This window comes from Mytilus trossulus, chromosome 3 (assembly GCF_036588685.1).
Source record: "Mytilus trossulus isolate FHL-02 chromosome 3, PNRI_Mtr1.1.1.hap1, whole genome shotgun sequence".
Lineage (NCBI taxonomy): Eukaryota > Metazoa > Mollusca > Bivalvia > Mytilida > Mytilidae > Mytilus > Mytilus trossulus.
In genome coordinates, this window is record NC_086375.1 from 45,589,413 (window position 1) to 45,617,147 (window position 27,735).

The 27,735-nt window shown below is 30.5% G+C and overlaps 1 protein-coding gene across 1 annotated transcript; it reads right to left on the reverse strand.

The window, feature by feature from the left end:
• Nucleotides 1–190: 190 nt before the first annotated feature.
• On the reverse strand, nucleotides 191–27,650 carry LOC134711614 (propionyl-CoA carboxylase alpha chain, mitochondrial-like). Its single transcript, XM_063572316.1, has 23 exons — nucleotides 27,514–27,650; nucleotides 25,599–25,688; nucleotides 22,561–22,677; nucleotides 21,525–21,638; nucleotides 20,745–20,798; nucleotides 20,130–20,298; nucleotides 19,527–19,605; nucleotides 15,756–15,858; nucleotides 15,118–15,212; nucleotides 14,579–14,661; nucleotides 13,809–13,946; nucleotides 12,341–12,414; nucleotides 11,804–11,878; nucleotides 11,543–11,611; nucleotides 10,473–10,548; nucleotides 9,947–10,057; nucleotides 9,443–9,545; nucleotides 8,591–8,696; nucleotides 7,278–7,376; nucleotides 6,604–6,657; nucleotides 5,950–6,090; nucleotides 3,103–3,180; nucleotides 191–2,815 (listed from the first exon to the last, which is right to left on the reverse strand). Exons 1-23 carry the CDS (start codon nucleotides 27,580–27,582, stop codon nucleotides 2,747–2,749), a joined length of 2,166 nt encoding a protein of 721 aa, XP_063428386.1. The 5' UTR covers nucleotides 27,583–27,650; the 3' UTR covers nucleotides 191–2,746.
• Nucleotides 27,651–27,735: the final 85 nt, after the last annotated feature.

Here is a 27,735-nt window from a genome sequence, read left to right on the forward strand (position 1 = left end):
TTAGTAAACCTGATGATTTCACAGCAAAGACATATGTCATCACAAACTATCAGCATACACATTTTGGGAACAAAATGCTACAAAATATATTGTACAAAATGAATAATCGTGCCCTTTTTTCATTTGTTTTACATTAGCGAAGCTAAATAACGCCAAAGGTAAACTTTTTCTTTTTTGTTGAATAGCAACAGATCAACTACACACTGTTTATTTTCAAATGACCTCTTGAACCCGTACCATAATAATCATATGATTAAATGATCTGTACAGGTTAATATTACAAATAATGCACAAAAAAAGTCAACATACTATGTAAATAACTAGATTTAAGCTGTATTTTCAAAACCTTCTTCGAATTTTGAGTCCTCAATGCTCTTCAACTTTATTAAGCCCTTTAAACTTGTTTGTTTTGAGGGTCAGAGACACTGACAAGCAGTTTGTAGACAAAAGGGGTGTCTTGTGTACAAAAATTTTAATCCTGGTTTCTATGATGAGTTTATATATTTGGCCATGACAATTTGTTATAAATCAAAATAGTACACAATCAAATAAACAACTCTTTATGATCATTCCGTTACATTTATACAAATAGTAATGGCTCATGTATGATACATCATTTCAGTCGTTCTTATATAAAAAAAAGTTAAGATTCGTTTTCCATGATAATAATAACAATAAAGAGATTTTTTGTCTCAGTTTTGATACATGATTCAAATGTTCTTTAGCTGATCAAAATAAAATAGTCTTTATCAGATAAACAACATGTACTCAAGTATTCACATTTGACAGCAAAGAGTCAATAATGGGTACCTTTAGCTAATTTTACAACCAATTAATTATTCAAAAAACCTAACTGTCGAACCTGTGTAAGGGCAGCACAATCTTTTAACAGTACAGTTCATAAATAGGACAGCAGATCATTAAAGTAGGGATTTATCAAAAAAGCATGTATAATCTTTGAAGTAATTTATATACATTTAATAGTCTAACAACCAATATTACTACGTATGTAATGAATGTAGAAATTTCTTATTGTAACACCTGAGAATGGCAAGTTAAATATGCCAGCATACTATTATTTGATTGCAAGTTTTATAAACAATATCTATCAACCTATAAATTTTTCCTGAGTTCTGGATATTTTACACAATAATGAAATTAAAATATCCATATCATTGAAATTTCTTTTAGCCGTCAATTACATTAATACTAATGACTCGCGCAAGATATATTATTGAAGCCATTCTTAACAAAAGTAATAAGTTAGATTTGTATTTAATGTAAGCACTAACTGAAGACATTGATTCCTTGAAATTCAGCAGATTTTTGCCATTTATTAAATCGATGTGATGAAGAATGAGACAAGCATATTTATTCATTAAAGTATTAGGTTATAACTTTAAAGAAAATTGTGTTTTTATGAGAATTCTGCATACAAAGTGAATCCTATATAACACAGAAATAAGAATAAATGTTTAACAAAACAGAGTATCACAGCTAACTTTGTCATATAAAAAAGACAGACAGCACTATTCAAGCAGTATTGCAACAGTTGGCAGCATAATCTTTATCTAAACTATAAAAAAAAATGTGGAAATGGTATCATTGATGGCTAATTTATGTACGTATATTTCATAAGTATATATATTCAGAAGAGATTTTAACCTTTTTTCCAGATATCTTTATATTTTGCTTCAAATATATTATATATAACAAACAGTGATTAAGACTATCTTAACTGTTTTCCAAACAAAAGCTTTCATGCAATCTTATATCATAGGGTTAAAAGAATTTGTAAAAAGAACAAAAGAATAACCAAGTATACCCAATTTATTTCCTACATATACATTTTAATGTCCTGGCAGTTAATTGCAATTTAGCTTGTATACTTTGTATCGTTGTCTTTACAGTAGAATAAAACTGTCATGTAGTGTCTTGGCAGTGAAAAAAAACCATTTTAACAGAATGTACATAATTAAAAAACCATTTACAAGCAAAAAATAATTATCAATTTTCCACATATTCAATTCAAAACATGTTAAAAAAAAGACAATACATCAAAGCATGTTTTAACACCTTTGAAATCTTTAAGTTAGTGTAAATTATCTAAATAGAGATCTTATTTCTGTACAAAGTGACAGCCACTCAGCATTCATAAATTTTTCTTACACTTTATAGTGTTGCTTTCATGAAGGGGAATGTTTTCCAATTGGTAAACAATTTAATGAATTACAACACCCATATAATTAAAAATTGAATTAAAAATTAATTTTTAAATTATATATATCACATGAACTCATTTCTTGTAAGTGCATATCTATTAAAATTCTGAAGGTAAGATTTTCTGCAAAATAGTGTCCTTCATTCACTATTAAACAAACCTTATGGCATATTCTTTTGTAAATATTATGCTTACTTTATTCCCAAACAAAATAAATATGTACCAAACAGATTCTATTTTTTATGACATGAACTGATGAAATAAATGTTTTTTAGTTCATTTATCTTTACTTATCTTTCCTTTGTCTTTATAAATAACAAAAATACAAAAAATACATCAACTTTAAACTGAAAACCTAACATAAGATTGTTTTTGTTCCCTGATTTGTACTTCAGCATACAGCTTAAGCACACACACAATAGCACTTTTGATTTGAAAAACAAATATTTTTAAAAATCCTTTCTAGATGGCCTCTTTACTTGGATCCACAAGGGGAATATCATTATAAATATAACTGACAATAATTCACTCCAATTCAACAATCACATCTCCTTCATCAACTGTCTGTCCTTCTTTAAAATTAACTGCCTTTATCTGGAATATAAATTTTAAAGACATTTTAAACACATACATTTTTATTACTTGATAACATAATCTGACAAGCTGCATTTGATGCAACACATGGCCTAATAATGTTCAGAGAGCTCTTTTGAAACTTTTAATCATATCACTTCTAAATATGAAAAGAATAATCATTTTTGTGTAATCCAGAAACCCATTCAAAATATCAACAAATCATAAGAGAATGAAAGCAGTTGGTAAGTCTGTATAACTAACATAATATAATGAACATGCAAACAAAAAAAATCTATGAATCGCACCTTTCCTGTTTTAGCTGCCACTAGGCTGTTCTGCATTTTCATGGCCTCTAATACACAAACCTCCTGACCCTCAGCCACCTGAAAAGTAAATTTATCAATTATTTAGGACATCCTAAAATAATTACATTAGATGCATGTTTCATTATGATACAGTTAGTTTGATTGGCTAACAGCAATTTTGCATCCTTCTGAAATTCACATTCATTACACAATGAAGGTGACACGAGGTCCAACAATAAAATTCACAGGTAAAAAGAAATTGATCAAAATCATGTTTTCATGATCCTAGCTAAAAAAACGTAATTATAAGATTGAATGCTTATTTTTCTAACTTCATAGGGGTGTAAAAGCGTTGACTATGCACACATTTTTGGAATAAAGGGCTTCTGCACTTCATACAAAATGTACTTCAGTCAACACTTTTACACCCAAAAAGAAACATTCAATTCTAAATAATCTACATGACTTTTGTCTTACCATCCCAGGACTATATTTCAATTCAAGTCAGACCCAAAATTTTACCACTCAAAGAAGCATATATAACCCTTCCTTAGAAGCTACCAGACTCACATATAAGTTCAACCAAACCAAGTTTAACAATAAGTCAATTAATATTCAACATCTGGACTTGTAATGAAGAATAAAATGTATATAAGGGTAAACATCTAAGGAAATAAAATGTATGAATCTCCAAGATAATTCAACATAACATTTTATATGACTACTGGTATATTGCATGTATTATAAAAAAAAACTCTCAACTAAGACAAAACATAACTTAAGTTAGAGATTTGGCAATAGAGTAGCTCTTCCCCAATTTTTGTTTTCTTCAAGAATGGCTTTGGATATTCATTGGGTTGATTGATTGGTTTTGGTGTGTAACCTCAATTTCATCACTATTCATTTGGCAAAATTGTGGACCTCAACTTTTAATGGTAGGAGAAGAGGGAGTGTCGTTAGAGAATAGCAACCATAGGCAGGAAAAGTATGTTTACTTGGATACCTCAAGAAACTCCATTGGTCAAACTGATTGTGTATAAAACTAGAGGCTCTAAAGAGCCTGTGTCGCTCACCTTGGTCTATGTTAATATTAAACATTGTACACAAATTAATTCATGACAAAATTGTGTTTTGGTGATGGTGATGCTTTTGAAGATCTTACTTTAATAAACATTTTTGCTGCTTACAATTATCTCTATCTATAACAGTAGTTTCTGTGGAAAATGTTAGTAAAAATCTACAAATTTTGTGAAAATTGTTAAAAAATGACTATGAAGGGCAATAACTCCTCAGGGGGTCATTTGACTATTTTGGTCATGTTGACTTATTTTTAGTTCTTACTTTACTGTACATTATTGCTGTTTACAGTTTATCTCTATCTATAATAATATTCAAGATAATAACAAAAAAACAGCAAAATTTCCTCAAAATTACCAATTTAGGGGCAGCAACCTAACAACCGATGATCCAATTCATCTGAAAATTCTAGGGCAGATAGATCTTGACCTGATCAACAATTTTACCTCTGTCAGATTTGCTCTTAATGCTTTGTTTTTTGGGTTATAAGCCAAAAACTGCATTTTTCCCCATATTCTATTTTTAGCCATGGCTGCCAATTTGGTTGGTTGGCCGAGTTACCGGACACAATTTTTATACTAGAATTTCTCCTCTGAGACCAGTAGTTTCAGAGGAGAAGATTTTTCTAAAAGATAACTAAGATTTACGAAAAATGGTTAAAAATTGACTATAAAAGGCAATAACTCCTACAGTGGTCAACTGACCATTTTGGTCATGTTGACTTATTTGTAGATCTTACTTTGCTGAACATTATTGCTGTTTACAGTTTTTCTCTATTGATAATAATATTCAAGATAATAACCAAAAACAGCAAAATTTCCTCAAAATTACCAATTTAGGGGCAGCAACCTAACAACCGATGATCCAATTCATCTGAAAATTCTAGGGCAGATAGATCTTGACCTGATCAACAATTTTACCTCTGTCAGATTTGCTCTTAATGCTTTGTTTTTTGGGTTATAAGCCAAAAACTGCATTTTTCCCCATATTCTATTTTTAGCCATGGCTGCCAATTTGGTTGGTTGGCCGAGTTACCGGACACAATTTTTATACTAGAATTTCTCCTCTGAGACCAGTAGTTTCAGAGGAGAAGATTTTTCTAAAAGATAACTAAGATTTACGAAAAATGGTTAAAAATTGACTATAAAAGGCAATAACTCATACAGTGGTCAACTGACCATTTTGGTCATGTTGACTTATTTGTAGATCTTACTTTGCTGAACATTATTGCTGTTTACAGTTTTTCTCTATTGATAATAATATTCAAGATAATAACCAAAAACAGCAAAATTTCCTCAAAATTACCGATTCAGGGGCAGCAACCTAACAACGGAATGTCAGATTCATCTGAAAATTTTACAGCAGATAGATCTTAACCTGATAAACAATTTCACCCTTTGACAAATTTGCTCTAAATGCTTTGGTTTTTGAGTTATAAGCCAAAAACTGCATTTTACCCCTATGTTCTATTTTTAGCCATGGCGGCCATCTTGGTTGGTTGGCAGGGTCACCGGACACAATTTTCAAACTAAATACCTCAATGATGATTTTGGGCAAGTTTGGTTAAATTTGGCCCAGTAGTTTCAGAGGAGAAGATTTTTGTAAAAGTTAACGCCGGACGCAGGACGACGACGATGACGATGACGACGACGAAGTGATGAGAAAAGCTCACTTGGCCCTTTGGGCCAGGTGAGCTAAAAATTGAATAACTCAATCTGAATGTGGTAATAACTTAAAAATCAATAATATGAAATTTTAATTATTTTTTACCGATTCTCCAACTACGGCTGTAACTGATTTTAACATTCCTGGCATAGGAGCTGAAATCAGTGTTGAGATATCTGCATCTGCCCTCTCAGGCAAGTATTCCAACATTTTACTGGTGAACTCATCCATAACTGATACAGGGAACTGATCAAATAAAAAGATTTGCATATTTTAACATCAAAAGGATTTGTGGTAAGTGGTAACAGTATGATTTGAATAACATTATTTATTTATTACATCACAGAATTTTTCCGCTTCAGGAGCGTATATTTTCCCATAAAATGCTCATTTTCTGACGTCATCGTTCTATGATGTCGTGTAGCTCTTTTAAAAAAAGCATATGACGTGGGAGTACAATTGGAACAGCCCATACAATATATTCATAGTTAACCACTGTGTGTATTCAAAGCATTTGAAGGACGTCATATTAGAATTCATATTTGTGGAAATATTAAAATTAAAAAAGAGATGAAAAAGATCAACAATTCTAAGTTTACTAACTTCTAAAATATTGTTCAATTAACATGAGAGCAATTGTCTTATCTATATAATTGCTGATAAGAGGCAGAAGAATTAAGTGAACTACAAAATATATTAAGTATTGAACAAATTAAAAAACACACACTGTAAACAATAAATTAAAAGTTATAAACCTACCACAGTGCCAAAAAATCTGAGATTATATTTTCCTCCACCCATTCTTTGTGAAAGCTGAAAAAATAAAAGATTTTTAAAATTTCTACAATGACAGTTATTCAAATGATGTCTAGAAAATCAAACGACAATGAAATGCAAATATGACATTTACACCTTTTTTCATTCAGGTTATTACTTTTCAATTTCATTCATTTATCAATCTTGTTTTGAAAACCTAGAAAAAAATATACTACCTATTGTATAATCAGATATGTGTATCAATATTTGGAATACATCTTCGGTATAAAATATATATACAATTAATGTATTTTACTTATCATTTTCTGACCAGTGTACCTCTCATTTTAGACACTTAATTTGGAAAATGAATAAACTTTACAACCATAATAAGGTAGAAATATATAATATTATCTTACCACTAAAGGAAAATCAGCTGAAAAATTATGAATGATAAAGGAAGAAGAATTTGTTATCTTCAAGATACAAGAAAAGTATGGACAGTAATAGGAACCTTTTTACAAGCCCTTACATCACTTACCCTTCTTCAACAAGAGATAATAACATGGTTATGTATTGTAAAATAGAACAAGATTTAAATATTATAATTTAAAAAAACCCATTAATTAACAATATGAAAGATGTGATCATGATAACCAACACATCTGATATATTACCTGGAAGATCCTATGATTTCCATTGATGTCTGTTTCTATCAGTGGTGTAGTAAAATTAATGTCACTTGATATTGATATTGTTCTTCCTCCAATGTCCATCTACCAACAACAAACAAATTCAGTAAATCAAAAATATAGTTTGTATTTCATCTAATATATATAAACATGTAAAAGGCTAACTTTGGGGAAAAATAGCATTTAGTGTTAAATGAATTCATTTTTCATAGAAAGAAAACTATAAGAAAACGTAACGTGGAAATATAGATTCTTACATTGATACCAGTGGATTATCGGATTTATCCAATCAAGATAGTTAAATTATCAATTTTAAAGTCCAAGCCTCAGCGACGACTTTAAAATTCATAATTTAACTAATGGGATTGGATAAATCCAATAATCCATGAGAAACTATGTAAGAATCTATTTCTCTAATGATTGAAAAAATAAATTTTCTTTTTTTGTTAAATGAAAATCCCGTTCCAGTGCCTTTCACATTCCATGAAGTTGTCAATTTCATTAATACCTGTTAGCATATTTTGGTTCATCCAGTTAGCTAAAAAGGTTATGACCCTTAAAATCATCGAATGATCTTTTGAGATCATTAGCAACCACACATTGATTAATTTTATTTTATACAATTGGTTCAGAACAGGATAAATTTCCATAGAATTAGAGAAAAACTAATATCAACTTTTCTTTTCCAGATATATAGAGGTTTTGATGCAGTCTTCTTCATTAAACAATTCTTTAAACAATGTCTCAAGATGTAATTTCACTAGAAATCAAAACATCTTATAACTAGTGCATCAAATGTCATCAATTAACACATGGTCCAACAGGAATTTAACATCTAGACTTAATCAATGACAATAAATAACAGGATCAGGACTGTTAGGCAAGCACTTCAGCTTGTGGAAAACATTAAACTGATATTTTTTGCACTTAGCACTTCTCTTAAACCTCAATCATTGAAATATTTTCATTTAGAAGCAAATGAGAGCTTTGGTTAAACTCACCAGGTTTCTGTGAGAAATCAAAAAAAATTATTCAAGTAACCTTATCGCTAATCATTTTAAGTATAAAGCACAGCAGTTTCTAAGTCACTCAACATGAAATATTTCATGTAGATTAGAAACCACCTTTTATAGCTTACTATGCGGTATGGGCTTTGCTCATTGTTAAAGGCTGTACGGTGACCTATAGTTGTTAATGTTTGTGTCATTTTGGTCTTTTGTGGATAGTTGTCTCATTGGCAATCATACCACATCTTCTTTTTTATATTTGACATATTTTTAAGTGTTTATTATACTTACATTAATCTGTCCATCTGTCAAGGTTGCTTTCACTGACACTGAATCGCCACCTGGTTGATTAACAACTAATGCCCATTCTGTAGGAGCATTTGTATCCATTGGGATTCTTTAAAAAAATATGTAAGTTAAGCTTCAAATATTCTAATCTTTTATTATAAAAAAATAAACTCAACAAGAGATATTGAGCAAGTAACTCTTCTATACCATACAGACCATAAGGTTTGATTAATTTCATTTTCAAATATCATTTTCAAACATCATTTCTAAATATTTTTAAAAATATACATTCCCAATTGAACTAATAAACTAACAATTTTGACTGTCAATAAAACATGAGAATATGTTTGTTAGGGGCAGAAGTTTTGCTCTACAACATGCTACCTAAGACCCCATTCCATCCTGTCCTGGCTGTGTATCTATAAATTATGCACCACAATATGATTGCCCTCTTTAAAAATGGATTTTACTGCCTGACAGACTAAGTATCTATAATAACGCACAATCAAATGATTGCCCCTTTTTCAGCCGAACAGACTAAGTTGGGGGATGACCAAATTCCTGTACCCCATTCAACCCTTGCGGTTAATTATAGCGGAGAAGACCACCAGTGATCCTTACAAGGAGACTACATTCTTACAATGTTAGACAAACAGTTGTTGACAGTTGTAATTAATTTATGTTGATAAACATCATTGCAAAATAAACCAATTGTAATATCTTCTCCATCTTACATCCCATTAGAATCATAACAAATATATAAAAAATTTCAAGGATGTGTTTTTTTCTCATAATAAAAGCCCTGTTTTTATAGAGTTATGTATCTTGTCTTGCTTTACAAGAATACTTATTTACCTAGTTTGGTTAGTAAACATTCTGGCTACTAGCTGATCTTTGATATATATAGCAACTGCCATTGCACATAAGTCATTGTTTTCATCTGCTGACAAAACTTTACCTGAAAATACAATTAATTCATGATCAAAATTTAATAAGTCAGAAATAATTTCATCAACAATAAAACTTTCTTCTGTCATTATGTGTAAAAGAGGGGCAAAGATACCAGACGAACAGTCAAACTCATAGATCGAAAATAAACTGACAACGCCATGGCTAACAACGAAAATGACAAACAGACAAATAATAAAACACAAGACACAACATAGAAAACTAAGTACTAAGCAACATGAACCCCACCAAAAACAGCCAGGGGTTATCTGCGGTGCTCTGGGAGGGTTAGCAGATTCTGCTCCACATGTGGCACCCATCGTGTTGCTTATGTTATTTATAATATCATAAAAAGCAAATACAATGTTCATTAAAAACTCAATCTTTAAATTTTATGTGTTGAACATTTACCTGGGAAACCATCTGGATACACTGATGGCAGATAGTTAGTACTGATATCACCAGCTACAAATCTTTTCTCTGTTACAATATCACGTAATAATGGAATATTATGGGTAACACCTGAAAATGAAAAAGGGTACTCCAATATATTGTTGGTAAAATTACAATGAAAAAATCAAAAATATTACACTTGACATGCCTTAAGGTGCAAGAATTTGGCATTACATGCTCTAGTTTAAGTACGAAATGTTTATGATAAAACATTGCATGAAAAATGTCATTGTAGTGAACTGTATCCAATAGTTACAAGGCCAGGACAGAATACAGACACAGAAAAATGTGACATAAAACCAGAAATAATTTATTCTATTATTACTGCAGACTAAATGTGCTGAACTGTTGAAAATATTTTTTTGTAAGATTAAAGTTCATAACTAATCATGAGCTTAGCTGTTGACACATATATACAATTGACAATAAAGCAAAGGAATGCAAAATTTGTAAAATATAAGAGATGCTTTCAATAAATTCTTACCTCTAATAACATAGGAATCTAGAGCTGTAACCATGGTATCTAAAGCTGCCTGTCTATTTTCACCATAAGTTACTAGCTGTAAATTGCAAAATCTGGCTTTAAATCTCTATCAGTTAATTTGCATTTCTTTGTAATAAATAATACAGTCTTTCATAGATACAGAATTACCAAACTTTATTCATACCACATGATTATGAGAACTTTGGAATTTAAGCAGATATCAAGACTTATACACAAGGTATATAGTTGCAATACTGTTGTTAATTCATTACAGATGTCATTTTTTGGAATTAATATTGATTCACTCATATGGTCTTTGCATTTGGAACAACGCGTTTAATCTAAAACAGTGGTTGGCATGATACACGTTATGTTCTTCTTGAATAATTAGTGATGGCATGATACTAAACAGGAGAGATTGTGGTTTGATTTTCATAGGATGAATGAAGACATAAACTTTCAATCTTGAGCTGGCATATCAGTAACTGCTAGTAGTCCTTTGTTAATTACTGTTTATCATTGTCATTTTATTTGTTTCTTCTGTAACTTATTCAAGTATCAGACTTAACTTATTTTGAACTGAGTTTTTCTGTGCATTTTGCTGTGTGTTTTATTCAACATTGGCTAGAGGTATAGGGGGAAAGTGTTGTCAATTTCATTGAAGGCATCACTGTGAATTTAAGATGAAGAACAGCAATAAGAGATCTGTTCTTTTTCTTCTTGTAAGTTTTTAACTGTGTAGTATTGATTTGTCGTCATGGATTGATCCATCACAGCACAATTTCTTTTTATAGAAAACATTATTGTTAATGAACCAGCTGAACCCTGGCTTTGTGTGTGAGATTTTCTTGCTGTGTTGAATGCCCATTGATGGCATTGGGTTGTTTTCTGATCTTTTGTTGGGTTCTTGTCTATTTGACACATTCCCCATTTCCATTCTGTATTCTTTAATCACTTTTTCCATCAGAAAAGGCAAAGCCTTCAGATTTATTTTCCAATGATATATGATATAGAATAAGTGAATAAAAGGTTATACCATTCATAAATGTGTCTGGATAGTAGAAACTTACTTTACATATCATTGGATCATAGTAAATACTGATCTCACTACCCTCCTGTATACCACTATCACAACGCACCTGAAACAAATACATATCAACACAATCATTATATTACATATATAGACCTACTATCAATATGCACAAGAGTTGCAAAGAACAATGACATATTTAAAGCAAAAGTAAACTTTTTCCAAGTTCAAAGATTGAAATACTAGAAAATAACTAATATAACTGGTCAATAAAAGAAATTGGTATTCTGTTATTACTTACTCTATCTATATGATTAGGTTCTATATACTTGTACAATCTTCCTATGGATGGCATACCAAAATTCTTGTATGGATCCTGTAAATAAAGGGTGCATAAAATGAGAAAATATGTCTTTGCAGTAAACACTGATTGGAATTAAAACTAGCAACAATGAAATTGTAAGTCTTCATAAATAATACTGGAATAATGTGTGTAAACAGTGTGTTCAAACTTTTTAATCAGGGTATGTAAAATTCTTTCAAGCAATATTACAACCAAGTACAACACTAATAGAACTGCATACTAAAGATAATCAAATATAGAATAAACCATACATGGCCTGGAAATATAAATTTTATTTTTTAAAAGCTTAGAAACATCTAGAAAGCATGGCTCTGTTGAGCATTTCAATCCTGTTTTGAGCCAAGTTTTGATTCTTAACTTTTTATATCAGAAGAATAGTAGACTTATATTTATTAACTTCTACACCATTTGGTCCCTGGTGGAGAGCTGTCTCATTTGGCAATCATACCACATCTTTGTTAGTTTTATATTTACCTCAGCATAGACTCTACATTCAAATGCCCAACCATCTATTGGAATGTCTGCCTGAGTATGTAATAACTTGTTTCCTGTAAATTTAAACAACACTGAATCAACTAAGACATCATCTAAATAAAGGAGCAAAAGATGAAGTGCTGAGTTACCTATTTTACATACCTGTCAACCTGTGACGATGAAAATGCAGGTCATGACCTGCATTGAAGAATCAAATCTCAGGTCATAACGCGTACAAACTTTTTCGAGCTGAATTTCAGTATTTATGGTACATTTTCTTACAATGTATATCAAAGATACCAAAACATTAATACATGTTCACTAGGTTTAGTCTTTTATTATCTTTTTAATTATTAATTTACTGCACTTTTAAAGATATTTTAGAGTGATATTCCAATGTTTGTGCCTACTAGCTATGTAGCTTCTACAATCATATGATATAGGAAGAATTATCAACTCAACAATATATGGAAGTGTTTAACGACCTTGACTGGCTTTTCAGCCCTCGCACTGACGGTAACTCAACAATAGAATTGGAAATTAGACTATGATAAAATATAGTAATACAGTTAAAGGAAGTCTAAATGTAAAAAATAATATTCTATTTTTTTTTTAAATATTGTATAAAGGTATAAAAATATTGAAAAGTTATTTTACAATATGTATTTGAATTTTATATTTTTAAATGATTAAATCTTTTTCACCCATAAAACGTAAATATAAGGAATAATTTTGAATAGTGACAAATAAGGGGAAGTAACTAGTTGAAATATTTTTGTTTATGTTTATAGTGCAATTTATTTACGACCTAAAGCTAAGGTAATTGGTGTTAATTAACGATGTGTTTGACACCATAGCTGTCAAATGAAGCCATGCACTTAATGGGTCACTTAATTTGACAGTTTACATAGCTAGATGAACTTCCTGATCATGGAAGAATTACGAATTTGCCGGTATTTCAAAGGAATATTACTTATGAAATCAATCTCAAGGCTAAAAAAAACCGAGTGAAATTGGGTCATTTTCGGAATTCCCGGGTTATTTTAATGACCCGGCGGGTGTCCCGGGTGATCCCTCAGAATTGTGAAAATCTCGGGTCACACCCGCAGAATACGGGTCAGTTGACAGGTATGATTTTAGTAGAATGTATCATTCTCCCTCTGTTTCAGTTTTATGACAAGTAACAAGACTACAGGTATGTACTTAGTGTATGAGAACTGAAAATCAGTTAATTGCATGGACTTGAAATCATTTTTAAAATGGACATCCATATTAATACCTTTCACCAAGTAGTCTGCGTACAGAAATATCTATATGGTTGTTTATTTTTTGTTTCGGAGAACTAGCTGCAAACAAACACAGATAAAAATTGACAAGGACAACACTGGCATTCTGAAAGTCTGTTGCAACTTTTTTGATGTGAGCTATAAGAATGAGTATTGATAATGCAAACTAAATTAATACATACCACTTGATACTCTAATCATCTGGTTTACAATATCTATACCAGTAATACTTTCTGTGATTGGATGTTCTACTTGTAATCTTGTATTCATTTCCAAGAAATAAAAGTTCTTTTTTGAGTCAACTAAAAATTCCACAGTACCTGTAAAAGTATGAAAATATTTGAACACATTTTCAGAACCAAATTAAGCTGTTATACTGATATAAAAGCTGGCAAAAAAAGATAGTTCTAATTCATATGACCACTGGAAGGAAGAAAAATTCCATAGTTTTATATCAGCACAGTGAAAAATAGCTTGGATGTTCAACAAAAAAAGAAACAATGACAACCATGCAAAAGTTGCTTAACAGTGAGAGTTGACAAAGAACAAATCAATATTATTTTTTGGGGAATTGGGAATCTAGTTTCTATATTTTGAAGCAAAAATAGTAAAATCAGATAAACTTTAAATAAAAAAAAAACAATACAGGAATGGTTATTACGCTGCTTAGTTTAGTACAATTAAATCTTGTTTAACATACAAATGTATACTATTGCATGTTATATAAGCATTGTTCTATGATGCTTGGATATAACTTGTTCCACACCTGAAAAGAAATTACATCAAACCATGCTGGGGGTCATCTTGAAATTGCAGTGAGGTGTGAGAATTTTGAGGCATGAATTTCTACCCCATATCACTTTTTTTTTTTTATTTCAATTGCACAAAAATCACTTTATGAAATCTATAATTCACTCTCAGAATTTTAGAATGACTTCAATAATTTGTTTACCAGCAGAATCATATCCTACTGCTTTGGCTAGAGTTGTGGCCTGTTCTCCCATAGCTCTCCTCATGTCAGGGTCAACAAATGTGCTGAAATAACAAAACAGTGTCAAATATGCATAAGTTAAGGATTTTAAATACAGAATTCAAGCATGCTTGTTACTATTATTTGTACTGGACCTTTCGATTTCAAAACTTTAAATGACGATTCAAAATAGCAAAACTATAAATGAAGGGACATTTGCAGTTATGATACAAAAAAAACCAAACTAGGATCACATTTTAGTACAACTGCTGTTACAAAGAAGAATGACTGTTGAGCTTTAGCACACTAATGTTAACCCACACCTTTAATGTAAGAATATGCTAGTATTTAGTAAACAAGAAGTTGGTAAGTGATGCTTTTTAAAACACATTAAATGATATAGCATGCCTATATGAAGCATTGTAATTTGTACCACATTTCAGGATGAGAACAAATGTATTTTGTCTATCGGCTATAAGAAAAGTATATTCAAAATATGAGATAAATCACTTTAAAAGTACCTTGGAGCTTCTTCTATAACCTTTTGATTTCTTCTTTGTATAGAACATTCTCTCTCATTTAACCATAAGGCATTGCCATGTCTGTCACAAAGAACCTTAAAATAAATGATATGCAATTAGGTATTGCAATAACTAATATGACTATTTCATTCTGATTTTAACCAATACAAAAAATTAGCACGTAAAAAAAGTAATTTTAAGTTACAAAACAAAATATCTATTGGCCAAAGAGATAAAATAAAAAATGATCCAGGGAAGACCCTGAGAATGCAAAACATGCTTAGCTCACACATATTCTGTGTACTGGTACTACACAGTTACAAAACAGATGTGTACTATGTACTATGTACTACACAGTTAAAAAACAAAATCAATATAATATTGATACTTTTAATACCTTAAATGCACCTTGTTTAAAAAAAATCTAAGGACTATTACCAAACTATTAGACATTTGGTATAAGAACAATTAAGTAAAATATAAATATTCTGAAAGTCAAATTTTCAAATAAGTTCTGATTGCACACTTGTTACAGTTTTGCTTTAAGAAAGCAAACTATATTTCCCTTTGGTTTTACAAGTAGGAAAAATAGTATCAATAAAGGTATAAAAATACAAAATGAGGAGTTGAGTCTTTACCTGTACTTCAATATGTCTAGGATTATCTATAAACTTTTCTATCAACATTCTATCATCACCAAAACTGGAAGCAGCTTCATTTTTTGACAATCTATATGCATCTCTGTAAAAACACACATGTTGCATAATAAAAAAAGAATACTTGGCTGCAAAGCAAGAGTCACACCTACATAAATTGTTCAGACTATGAGTCCCAATATTACTAAGAGTCTCCGTTTAAGTGGCAAAATTCCATTCTTTCTTATGATTAGATCTGGATCTTAATGCAAAACTTGTGTATTTTTTACTTGAAAACTTATTACTGTTATGACTACAGCCTAAATGACCAGTTCTTTTTGGTCAATGATATAATAAAAATAAGACTCTAGCATGCAAATTTTATAAATACTTAGGTATAGCCTTCAACAATAGAGGTAAACTTAATATAGCAGCTGAAAATCTTGCTGATAAAGCATGCAAGGCATATTTCGCCTTGAAATCAAAATTACCATATTCTAATTGTATTGCAGTGGAAAAATGGGTAAGACTTTTCAACTCATTAATTTCACCAATTATGACTTATGGATCTGAAATTTGGATCTCAGATTTTAATATAAATCTTGACACTGCTGATAAACTACCATTTGAAAAGGTTCAGAATATGATTATGAAAAATGTTCTTGCACGGCTGGTAATCTACACACGCAGAACATTTGGTTCTGCAATGAAAACCGTGAGAGGATTTTCCGGTTGTGCTTGAGTGGAGTAATTGTCACCGCTTCAAAAAGTATGTACATTTCTAAATCTCAATTTTCTTATTTTACTGATCTAAATATTGAAAATCAGAGAATGCTATGCTGTGGTGAATACTTTAACGAAGAGATAAATGTATCATATACTTTTGTACGTAGAGTTGAACTCCTACAAAATCAGTTGTCCCACGATAAATTGCCTAAAAAAGTGACATTTCAATTTTGAAATGGTTCTATTTACAGATCTACTTGTTCAAATTTAGTTTTTTTTCGGGCAATGGGTATGAATGTTGTTTTTGAAAAATCCGGAAAATCCTCTCACGGTTTTCATTGCAGAACATTTGTGCGTAGATTACCAGCCGTGTCTTGGTGTTCATGGTAAGGCTTCCAATTTAGCTTTACGTACAGAACTTGAGCTATATCCAGTGAGTTTTATATCATATAAACTAATGTTTAAATACTATGCTAGATTAACTGACATTGAAGTTGGAAACAACCCAAAATTTGATCTATTAAAATCTGCATTCATTGAAGATAAAAAATTGTATACACAAAAGAGCGCTTGCTGGGTACAGTCATTACATAAACTAAAAAAGTTAATCAACTTACATTCACTTCAAATATCACATAATATGTTTGAGGACTCACTGAAAAACTTTTATAAATGCAAGATTTTGGGTCAACTTGAGAATATTAAATCTAATAACACAGGTAAACTAAGATTTTATAGTAAAATGTGCTCATCATTTGACTTGAAAGCTTACTTAAGATTTGATATTAAGAAATATGATAGGTCATTGCTTACAAAAATTAAAATAAGTGCACATTCACTTGCAATTGAAACTGGGAGGTATAGCAAACCAAAAATTTTAGCAAGTGAAAGATACTGCAAACTTTGTAAAGATAAAGTGGACGATGAAGTTCATTTTCTTTTACATTGTCCTCTATATAAAGACCTTCGAGAGAAGTTTGATATTTTCAAAAACCTTAATAATGATGATGATATTAAATCAACGATCTATTTACTTAACCCAGTAAATCTGGTTGACACCAGACAAATATGTAGTTATTTAAGTCAAGCTTTTGAAGCTCGTAATAATAATCTAATGTCAGTTGGTCTACCATAAGTATAATACTATGTAATACTGTGATATTATATATAATTGGTACTTCAAATGTTTTCTTTATGTTGTATTTGCATAAATTGTCATGTTTAATGTGTTTATATCTTGGAATACGCATTGTATCATATGTGCTTTGTCCAATAAAATATTTGAATTTAATAACAACCAAATTAAACAAAGATAAAGCTAGGTAAGTTTAACTAAGTTTAAAGTTATGACAAATTAGATTAGCTGAAAAGGTTTGAGTCAACAACTATAGCTCTGCTAGTAATGTTCTGTTTTTATATAATATCATGCTTATAGCAAGGAGGATATAATGGTAAAGGTATAAAATACAGCCTTTGAGAGAAAATTAAATAAGGTTTCTCAGAAACATACATTAGTTAATAACTACAGTTTTGTTCAAACCAAAACAGGACTTACATTTTAAAGTTTAGGGATCAACTCTCTTTCATTATAAAAAAAGTTAATTAATTTAATGTTAACCCCAAGCTCTACTTGGACACTTAAGATCTCATATCTTTCTATATATTTATCTTAATGATATGCAATGTCAATATTAAATCAATTGCACAAAGTTTGTCCATTCCAAAGGCTGATTCATTATTTCATGACAAATTAATGGCATAAGTAATTCTTTATCTGTGCAGGCAAAACACTTACATGAACTTTTCTAATTATTATAACAGTAAGTTGTAAATCGATGATAATAATCTAATTTGACATTCCTCTACCTTCTAAACCATAATCCCCCTTCCCCTAAAATATTAGGCAATTCTATATTACAAAAGACCAGAATATAAATATTTGGATGATATTTTGGCTCTCAATAATGACGACTTCAGTATGTATATTAATGAAATTTATCCTACTGAACTTACTTTAAATAAAGCTAATACTAACAATGACCACTGTCCTTTCCTCGATCTTGATATCTATATCACTAACGGAAAGCTGAATACTAAAATTTATGATAAAAGGGATGATTTTTCATTTCCTATCGTTAATTATCCGTTTTTAGATGGTGACGTTCCCTTGTCACCATCTTACGGTGTTTATATATCTCAACTTGTACGATTCGCTCGTGTATGTAACAATGTTTTAGATTTTAACGAGAGAAATTTATGTATTATTGAAAAATTATTACACCAGGGTTTTTCGATATCACAAACTAGTCAAAACATTTACTAAATTTTATCATCGGTATAAAGACATCATTCGTAAATATAGCTCAACATGCAGACTTCTTATACGTTCAGGTATTTCACATCCAATTTTTTATGGAAATATTCTTTATAAAGCACAAAGGTGTCAGTATTCACCTCAGAATTTTGTTTATTTTCTTTGGTTACATCTTCTGACATCAGACTCGGACTTCTCTTGAACTGAATTTTAATGTGTGTATTGTTATTTTCTACATTGGTTAGAGGTATAGGGGGAGGGTTTAGATCTCACAAACATGTTTAACCCCGCTGCATTTTTGCGCCTGTCCCAAGTCAAAAGCCTCTGGCCTTTGTTAGTCTTGTATTATTTTAATTTTAGTTTCTTGTGTACAATTTGGAAATTAGTATGGCGTTCATTATCACTGAACTAGTATATATTTGTTTAGGGGCCAGCTGAAGGACGCCTCCGGGTGCGGGAATTTCTCGCTACATTGAAGACCTGTTGGTGACCTTCTGCTGTTGTTTTTTTATTTGGTCGGTTTGTTGTCTCTTTGACACATTCCCCATTTCCATTCTCAATTTTAAGTTAAATTTTAATTAAATATTTTAGTCCAAAGGCCAAAAGTCTGCCAAAAGTTAGTCAACCTGAAATATCTATTTTCAAAAAATTCATGAATATCTGCAATCATAGCAAAAATAAGTCTTCATTAAATTCTAATTTAAAAGGCATATGTTTTTTAAAGATTATCATACTTGCACTCTTTGTCATTCCAAGCTATTCTCATTCCTTTACCACCACCACCAGCTGAGGCTTTCACCATCACAGGGTAACCTGAAAATGAACATAGTTTTGAGTACATATTTGACAATTTTTATGACTGAAACATGATTTTTTTCTGTTATCTTTCAACAAATAAAACTACCGTCAATTAAAAAAAATGGAAGAACTTTTGCATGAAAAAAACACTTCTCCATCATGAAAATTAAGAAAAGAACATTTAATGTTGCCAGAGAAGATGCTAAGATTAAGGACAAAATTGGCCTTATCAATTATAAATCTATTTTGTCTACCAAAATGTTCTGTGAATCTTTTAAATATAACAATTTTCTTTATAACACTCATTTGCATGTTAAGTTACATTTTTGCATTTTAAATTATTTAAATAAGTACATCCATTTATTTTCAAACCTATCCATGCCAAAATAGATTGAATGTTGGTTGCTTTTATCTTGAACCCTGTAAATATTCATTGCATTATCAATCACTAGCATCTGAAACACTTCAGATCAATTTTTCTATTTAACAACCTAGTGTAGCAGTAATGTGTATGACTAATGATATAAGAGTCTGACTACCTATTTCATTGGCATACTTGATACAACTTTCTACGTCTTCTACAACACCATCATGTCCAGGGATCATATTAACTCCAGCTTTAGTAGCTATTCTTTTACTTTCTATTTTATCACCCATAGCCTTGATAGGGCCACTGCTTGGACCAATAAACTCTACTCCAATCTCATTCTAAATATGCAACACATTGATGTAAGTTATTAGGCTATTGTATGAAAGGAAATATATAGTACTGCTCTGTTGTCTGTTTTTTTTTTCATTATGGAGAAATAGCAGGTTAAGCCATATAGAACTTTATTTTCATCAAATGGTATTGCTGTTATTTAAGATATCTTCTAAAACCTCAAGTAATACTATTTGCGTCTTCATTCTGATATTTTTGTTAATTTCCTTCTGGTTAGGAAAAAAAATGTTCATAAAAAGAGAGAGAGAAAAAACAGATTCTGTTGTAAACAAATAATTTCCTTCTGGTTAGGAAAAAAAAATGTTCATAAAAAGAGAGAGAGAAAAAAAACAGATTCTGTCGTAAACAAATAATTCACACTTATTAATATGATTTTAAAATTTCAATATGATTGCAAATTCGAATAGTCTCTTGAAAAAAACCATGTTATTACCAATCTTGCTGCAAAGATAGTATTTTCTGACAGGAACCCATATCCAGGATGTACCTGTAAAGATAATAATGCATCTGAGTTTCAGAATTAAACTGGTAAATAACATAACATTATAAATGTTTGTATACATTGAGGGTAAGGTTCTTAACTTATCTTTTGGTTGTGTGTTGTATTGAGTAAGGTCACAAATTTAAAATTAAACATCGTAAAGACTCATTTGACTACCAGTGGGAAATTAGTATGGCGTTCATTATCACTGAACTAGTATATATTTGTTTAGGGGCCAGCTGAAGGACGCCTCCGGTAGCGGGAATTTCTCGTTACATTGAAGACCTGTTGGTGACCTTCTGCTGATGTTTTTTTCTATGGCCTGGTTGTTGTCTCTTTGACACATTCCCCATTTCCATTCTCAATTGTACATCTAATATATGGCAAAATAGTTAAAAGTTTATGTCATTATTCACTTTGAAGTTTATCAATATATGAAATATGTCAGTTCTATAGCTAGAAGTATCAATAATTTCTGTATACCATTTCTTGAAGCAATTGTTCCTAGCAACAATCCATGACAGTGCCAACACTGTTGACCTCTAGATTGTTTTTTCTTAATGCCATTTGTTGTTTAGTTTGCTGTATAAATAGTTACCCCAAATTTTTTTCTCTTATAATTCATATCCAAGATGCTATTCTTCATGTTCTAAGGTTGACATTGACATAAATACTGCAATTTTTTAAAGTTAAAGTGCATAACCAATCAAACAGCTCATGTAAATAACTTACTGCTTGTGCTCCAGTATCTTTGACAGCTTTTAAGATTTCCTCCATGTTCAGGTAACTTTTGCTAGTTGGAGCTGGACCGATGCAAACATGTTCGTCTGCCATCCTAGTATGGACCTATAACATATAGATTTAATTTTTAACTATTAATGAAATCTTACAATGGTAAAAATATAAGCTATGACTTGTGGTTCCCTTTAAACTGACCTAATCACAAACTGATACATTGGGGATGCTGATGATGCTGTTGGAGACAGCTACCTTAGTGTCCCGTCAGTATTTGAGAACTGGCTGTGAAAGGGGGAAATCATTCCATTATTCCCTCATAGCTTTCCTTTAAGAATCTAAAACTTGATATTTCATGTAACTATTATTTATATATATGAATGGTGTCTAGAAATAAACTGTAATAAATCAATAGCAATCATTTTCAGCAGTCATGACAGATTGATAAAAAATAATTTCCATATTGAGAAAGAAGTCATAGAATGTGTAAAGTACTATATATACTTAGGTCTAGTTACTGAAAACACTGGAAAATTAATGAAAAAAGAAACCAGTTCTTTAAAAAAAAAATATGAAAATCTGTTGTAAGCTCTATAGAGACCTGAAGTCCATAAGTCTAGGAACAATATATTTCTTTATCTTCTTAATAATTGATCAAATTTATAATCAAATATGGTTGCAAAAATTAGGGTTTTAATAACATTACTCCTAAAACTCCTAATTCTGGTTTATAGGAACATCCCAATCAAATGGATTGCCGATTATAAAATGGTTAAAAGAACCTTGAAGTAGTTGTACCAAAAAAGAAAAAAAAAGAATGCAAATCACATGCTTTTCATGTTATTTCGAATTCATTTATTATTTTTGGCAGTGAAGTCCTAAGATAATTTGTTACCTTAAAAATATATAAATATATAATATTATATAATCTACATGTTCAACATTATGACATAAACATGTAATATATAATCTTTATTCATCAGACACATGTTTCAACATTATTCTATTTATAGCTTAATGAACAGACACTTACTGCTAATGAATCTACATCACTATGGACAGCTACTGTTTTGATTCCAAGTCTTTTGCATGTTCTGATAACCCTACATGCTATTTCTCCACGGTTAGCTATCAAGATCTTATCGAAGGTCTAAAAACATACATATTATGTAACAATAATCTTCATATTCTTATATACATTTGAATCCTAAGATATAATATATTACATCTGTTGAAATTTTTTTTACATGTAAATTATATTAATCTTGGACTAATACTTTTAAATAAGTTCCAGAATTTATGATTAATTTGATTTCAAATGCTGTCTTATCAATCAAAATCAAATTTTAAAATGATTTCCTAGTGATTTTTTTTTTCACTCAGATTAGTAAACTACCTTAATAAATCTAAAATACATTTAAAGCCATAATGTTGTTTAATTTTAGACATGTTTGTGACAACCATGTAGGTTTACAGCTTATGCATTAAAAAGAGAATAATAATGACTTATATTATTGTAAAGCTACTATCTTCATCATTAGTTTTAGACTTTTTATATCCAATGTTTAAAATATAAAATACAAAGATTTATGAATAATTCAAAAATGAATAAAAAGTCAAAAGGTTACAAGGAAAGTTTCAAGCAACATTGTTTAAATTTAAGCTATATATTCTTGAAATAAGAATTGCAAAGGCATACAAGCTGAAGTCCTGTCTATCTATTGATTACAGATGTCAATCTTAATTACAATGCTTGAGCAAACATTAATTCAAAACAAGCAAGTGAGCCAACCAAAACTTTAAACTACAAGCATTAGGAAATAGCTCTAATACTTTTGAGGATCTAACATTTTATATTTGATATTCTACATCTTTATGATGATATATTTATTTTCTGGTCTTAAGAATTGCTTACAATTCAGCAAACAAAATTAAAGTCAAGAGTTCACATTGTGCTGCCCAGTGAATTGAAGAAATAAATCTGCAGTCTTATTCCTAGACAAGTATTATAATAAGGTAAATAATCAAAAATTTACACAACTATATTGGCAGGGTCAAATTAAATATTTGTATTTTCCCGCGGTTCGTATAGTAAAAGTATAATCTGAAAGATGAAACCTTGAACTTCACAGGAAAAATACTCCCACTGCTGGGAAAAATCTTTTAAGAAAGTATCAGTTCATAATGTAAAGCCATTATTATAGCAATTTTTCAACTAAAATAGAATTTTCAGCTAAATGATAGCATCAAAGGCATAAACCTTGCTACTTAAAAGAAGCAGAAAGTTCATTTTTTTCAATTTTACTAATTAAAAGATATTTTTAAACCTATGTGTTTAAAATTTTGAAAAAACTAAAAAATCCCAATTTGTGACAAAACCTCGAATTTGCTACTCAAATAAGTGATTTAAATAACTTATTTCTGTTAGTCCCCTGACTGTTGACATTGATATACAAGCTTCTTTTCTGATTTTACATATAACTAAGAGCAAAACTGACCAAAACAGGCAAAGCAATGAGGTTATAATAGCAAAAGGTTCTACAATGGCATGTCCCTATAATATGTTAGTTAAATACACACGTTTGGCTGGTTTTAGTAGTCATGAGAATAAATTTTTATTTCGTCCTATCTACAGGTCAGGAAAGTTGTGTAAATTGATAAATAAGGATAAGAAACTCAGTTACACGGCGGCTAGGGAGTGTCTTCTTAAGAAAATTAGAATTATTCATCCTGGTTGTAACATAGGTCTTCACTCGTTCAGATCAGGTGGTGCCACAGTGGCTGCTAACGCAGACGTTAGCGACAGGTGTTTGAAAAAACACGGCAGATGGAAATCTGACTTGAGTAAAGATTGTTATATCGATGACTCCATAGAAAAACGTTTGAAAATTTCTTAAGTTTTAGGTTTATAGTTTCATATTTGGGATTGTGTACCCTTTCTTTGTATATTTCTATCACATTCTACGGGCTGTCGGCAAATTTATATTTGTGTTTTAGTTATATTTAGTCATGGAGTAGAGGTAATACTTGTATTTTCCCGCGGTTCGTATAGTAAAGCGGGAAAATATTGTATCGTCGTTACGTTTTCATAAATATTCATAAGGCATGACAAAATTGACCAATCAGAAGTCGAATTTTGTCTTACGATATATTGGTGTTTTTCAAGCGCTTCACTTTCTAGCCGTCGTTCAACATAGTAAGCTCCTTTATTTTTAATTGCTGATTGCAATTAAAGTTGTTTTTCTGATTTTCTATTCGTATATGTATTTGCTAATTAAAAGTGTGGTCCGCCACTTTTATCCGGAGATAGGATTGAGCATTGGCACGGATACAGGTTTCCATTCATATTCATATATCATGCGAACGATTGTTGGTTTTTCCTGGACAGCCTTGACTATCTATGAAGGGTAAACATTCAGAAATTTAAGCGAATACACTGTGGGTACATTGATATTTGAAATATTGTACATATATATATATGTTTTAATAACTTTTAAAATGTGTACTGCTGGAAATAATTTGAGATACAAAATTAAATACGGCATCTATCATGTTGGACGGGCTGTCGGCAAATTCATATTTGTGTTTTAGTTATATTTAGTCATGGAGTAGAGGTAATACTAATGAATTGTTTGTCTGACAATCTAGTAATCAAGTCTTTCTACTGTTGTGCTAACATGCTGGTGTTGTGTTGTTAAAAAAATTGAAACTGAAGTTTGTTTTTGAAGATTAAACAGGGATGGTGTATTTTTGTTAAAACATGCAAAAACACAATCAGAGAAAAATAAGTTGCAGCTCTGTCCCCACCCAATCCAGTTTCACCATTTAAGAAAGTATGTTCTTGTGTAAAAGAGATGAATAGCTACCAATGCCTAGCAGAGGAGGCATAGCTACAAATGTACCTATGCATATAGCTACCCATGTACCTATGCATATAGCTACCCATGCATATTTTTTTCCTCCAAATTTTCACCAGAGGCTTTCAATTAGATGCACTTGACCGTAACTAGATGAAAATTACTATGTACAATTTCTTTTATAATCATATAAGCTAGACATTACAACACAAACCTTTTCATTTGGGTCAGATCTGTCATTCCAGTAAAATTCTTTGTATTTCACTGATGTCAGGCATATTGACCGTCTAGCTGCAGCTGCACTCTGAAAAATTTGTATATCTCATTTTATAAAACAGCAAATATGTATAAGAATTTACAGAAATTAGTAGCTAACAAATTGAAAAAACATTTGTGATTGATTTGATAGATGCAGATATGCATGCTTTTTAACCAGACAGAATCCTTGAGAATTTATTATTTAAATGTGAACTTCAAATAACCTTTACCTTTTATGATATGAAAATATCGTTGAACATGTTTTTTTTATATAATATTAATCAAATCCTAGATTTTATGAATATTGTAAAAGCTGCTTGCAAATGTAATCAAAAGTTGTGCTTAAACATAAAAAAAATTGTATGGGTTCTGTGGAACCCAGTGTCTGGCCTACTTTAAGAATCTAATAAATGTTTTTAAGAACTTTAACTGCAGACTGTATGGGATGTTAACTGGCAGAAAAAGTAAGTCCATTAATAAGTAAATTACGGAAAAACAAAATTTTATAAAATTTATATCTGGAGACTTATGATCATAAACAAGCTTCTGTCCAAGTTAGGTAGAAATCAAGGATACCTTAAGAAAGTTATTAAAATTTCAAAAACTTAAAACTACAGAGTGAAGATTGGTTGACAATGCCGACAACGGAATGTAGGATCACTATGTCTAGCTTTTTTCGACAAAAGTCGTCAGGCTTGAGAAAAATTTTAATCTGCAAATGCAAGCACATGTTATGCCCCCATCTCACCAAATGGGAAGCTTATTCCCCAAATGAGTAACAATCCCTCAATTGACTCATCATTCAAGAGTGCTAAAAACTAAATTTTCTTAGCTTAGTCTTTTTACCTAAAATGGTACAAATTTATAGAATATGAAACAACTTGTTCCAAAGAAACCTGTTTCTTATTTTGGGTTTTTAAAGGTTAACTAACATCCTTGAAAATTGTCAATTTTTTTGAAGTTTTAATAACCATGAACTTTCTGTGAATCAGGTTAGTCTATTCATCTTTTAGAAAATTTGCTACATTTTTTTTTATGAGTATATGCCATTTCAGCTATAAAATGTTTTTTATCGGCTGTTATATGCTCTTTGGTTGGGTTGTTGTTGCTTGGCCATATTCCACATTTTCATTCTCCCTTTTATTAATAAAAATTAACAAAGTTCAAAGTTCTTTATTTTCCAATTAAAGGCCTCTGACGGGACATAATGACAACATGAGAAAAGTTATCCTCATTTTATGAGAACTACATGAACTCATTAAAAGTAATATACACACATTTTATCATCCTTAAAACATATGCTTAGTCATTAAGGATTAATGCACCCTAAAGGTGTACTTGAATAGGTCACAGTTTGTATTGGGTTTAAATTTAATTCAAAATTCAAAACTTGCTTTACAGAATTCACTGCTAGAATTGCAGAAATATTTATTTATTAATTAGTACAGGCTGTCAAAATTTGAGGTCACAGTTTAAAAAAAACTGTAGATTTTCAATAAAATTATCCATAAGTTTAATCATTAAACAAGAAACCGGTACATAATCCTTAGCAGATTAATGTAGTAATGGGAATTAACTTTAGTTTGACATTTACCTTTTAAAACTTTTTTGTCACCATAAAATTAAGAAAAAAATCAAGCTTCTAAACAATGTAAACGGTAAAGATTGTGAAAAAGTAGTGTATATTTACATCTATAGTTTTGCAAAACAAAAGTAAATAAAGAAACTTCGTATATATATTCAATTAATTCAAGGATTTGTTCCCAATACTGGACAACAAATTGCAAACAAATAAACATTTTTGTCGATGACATACTTGCAGCACATTTTGATTTAAGTATTATGTTTTCTATTTAGAACAACAAAGTTACCTGACAGTGTACAGATGCGGAAAAAATAAGCTTTGAGCTTGAGCACAGCCTCCTAACCGGTGATGCCATTTTCGATTCACCTTGACCCCAAAGTGACCCCTGTGTACTTTCAATTTGTAATTTAAAATTTAAAAATATGAATAATTACAAATAATACAAATTTTGTTTGATTCTGTTGAAGATAAATTGCCAAAATATATTTTTTATGTTAATTTATAATAT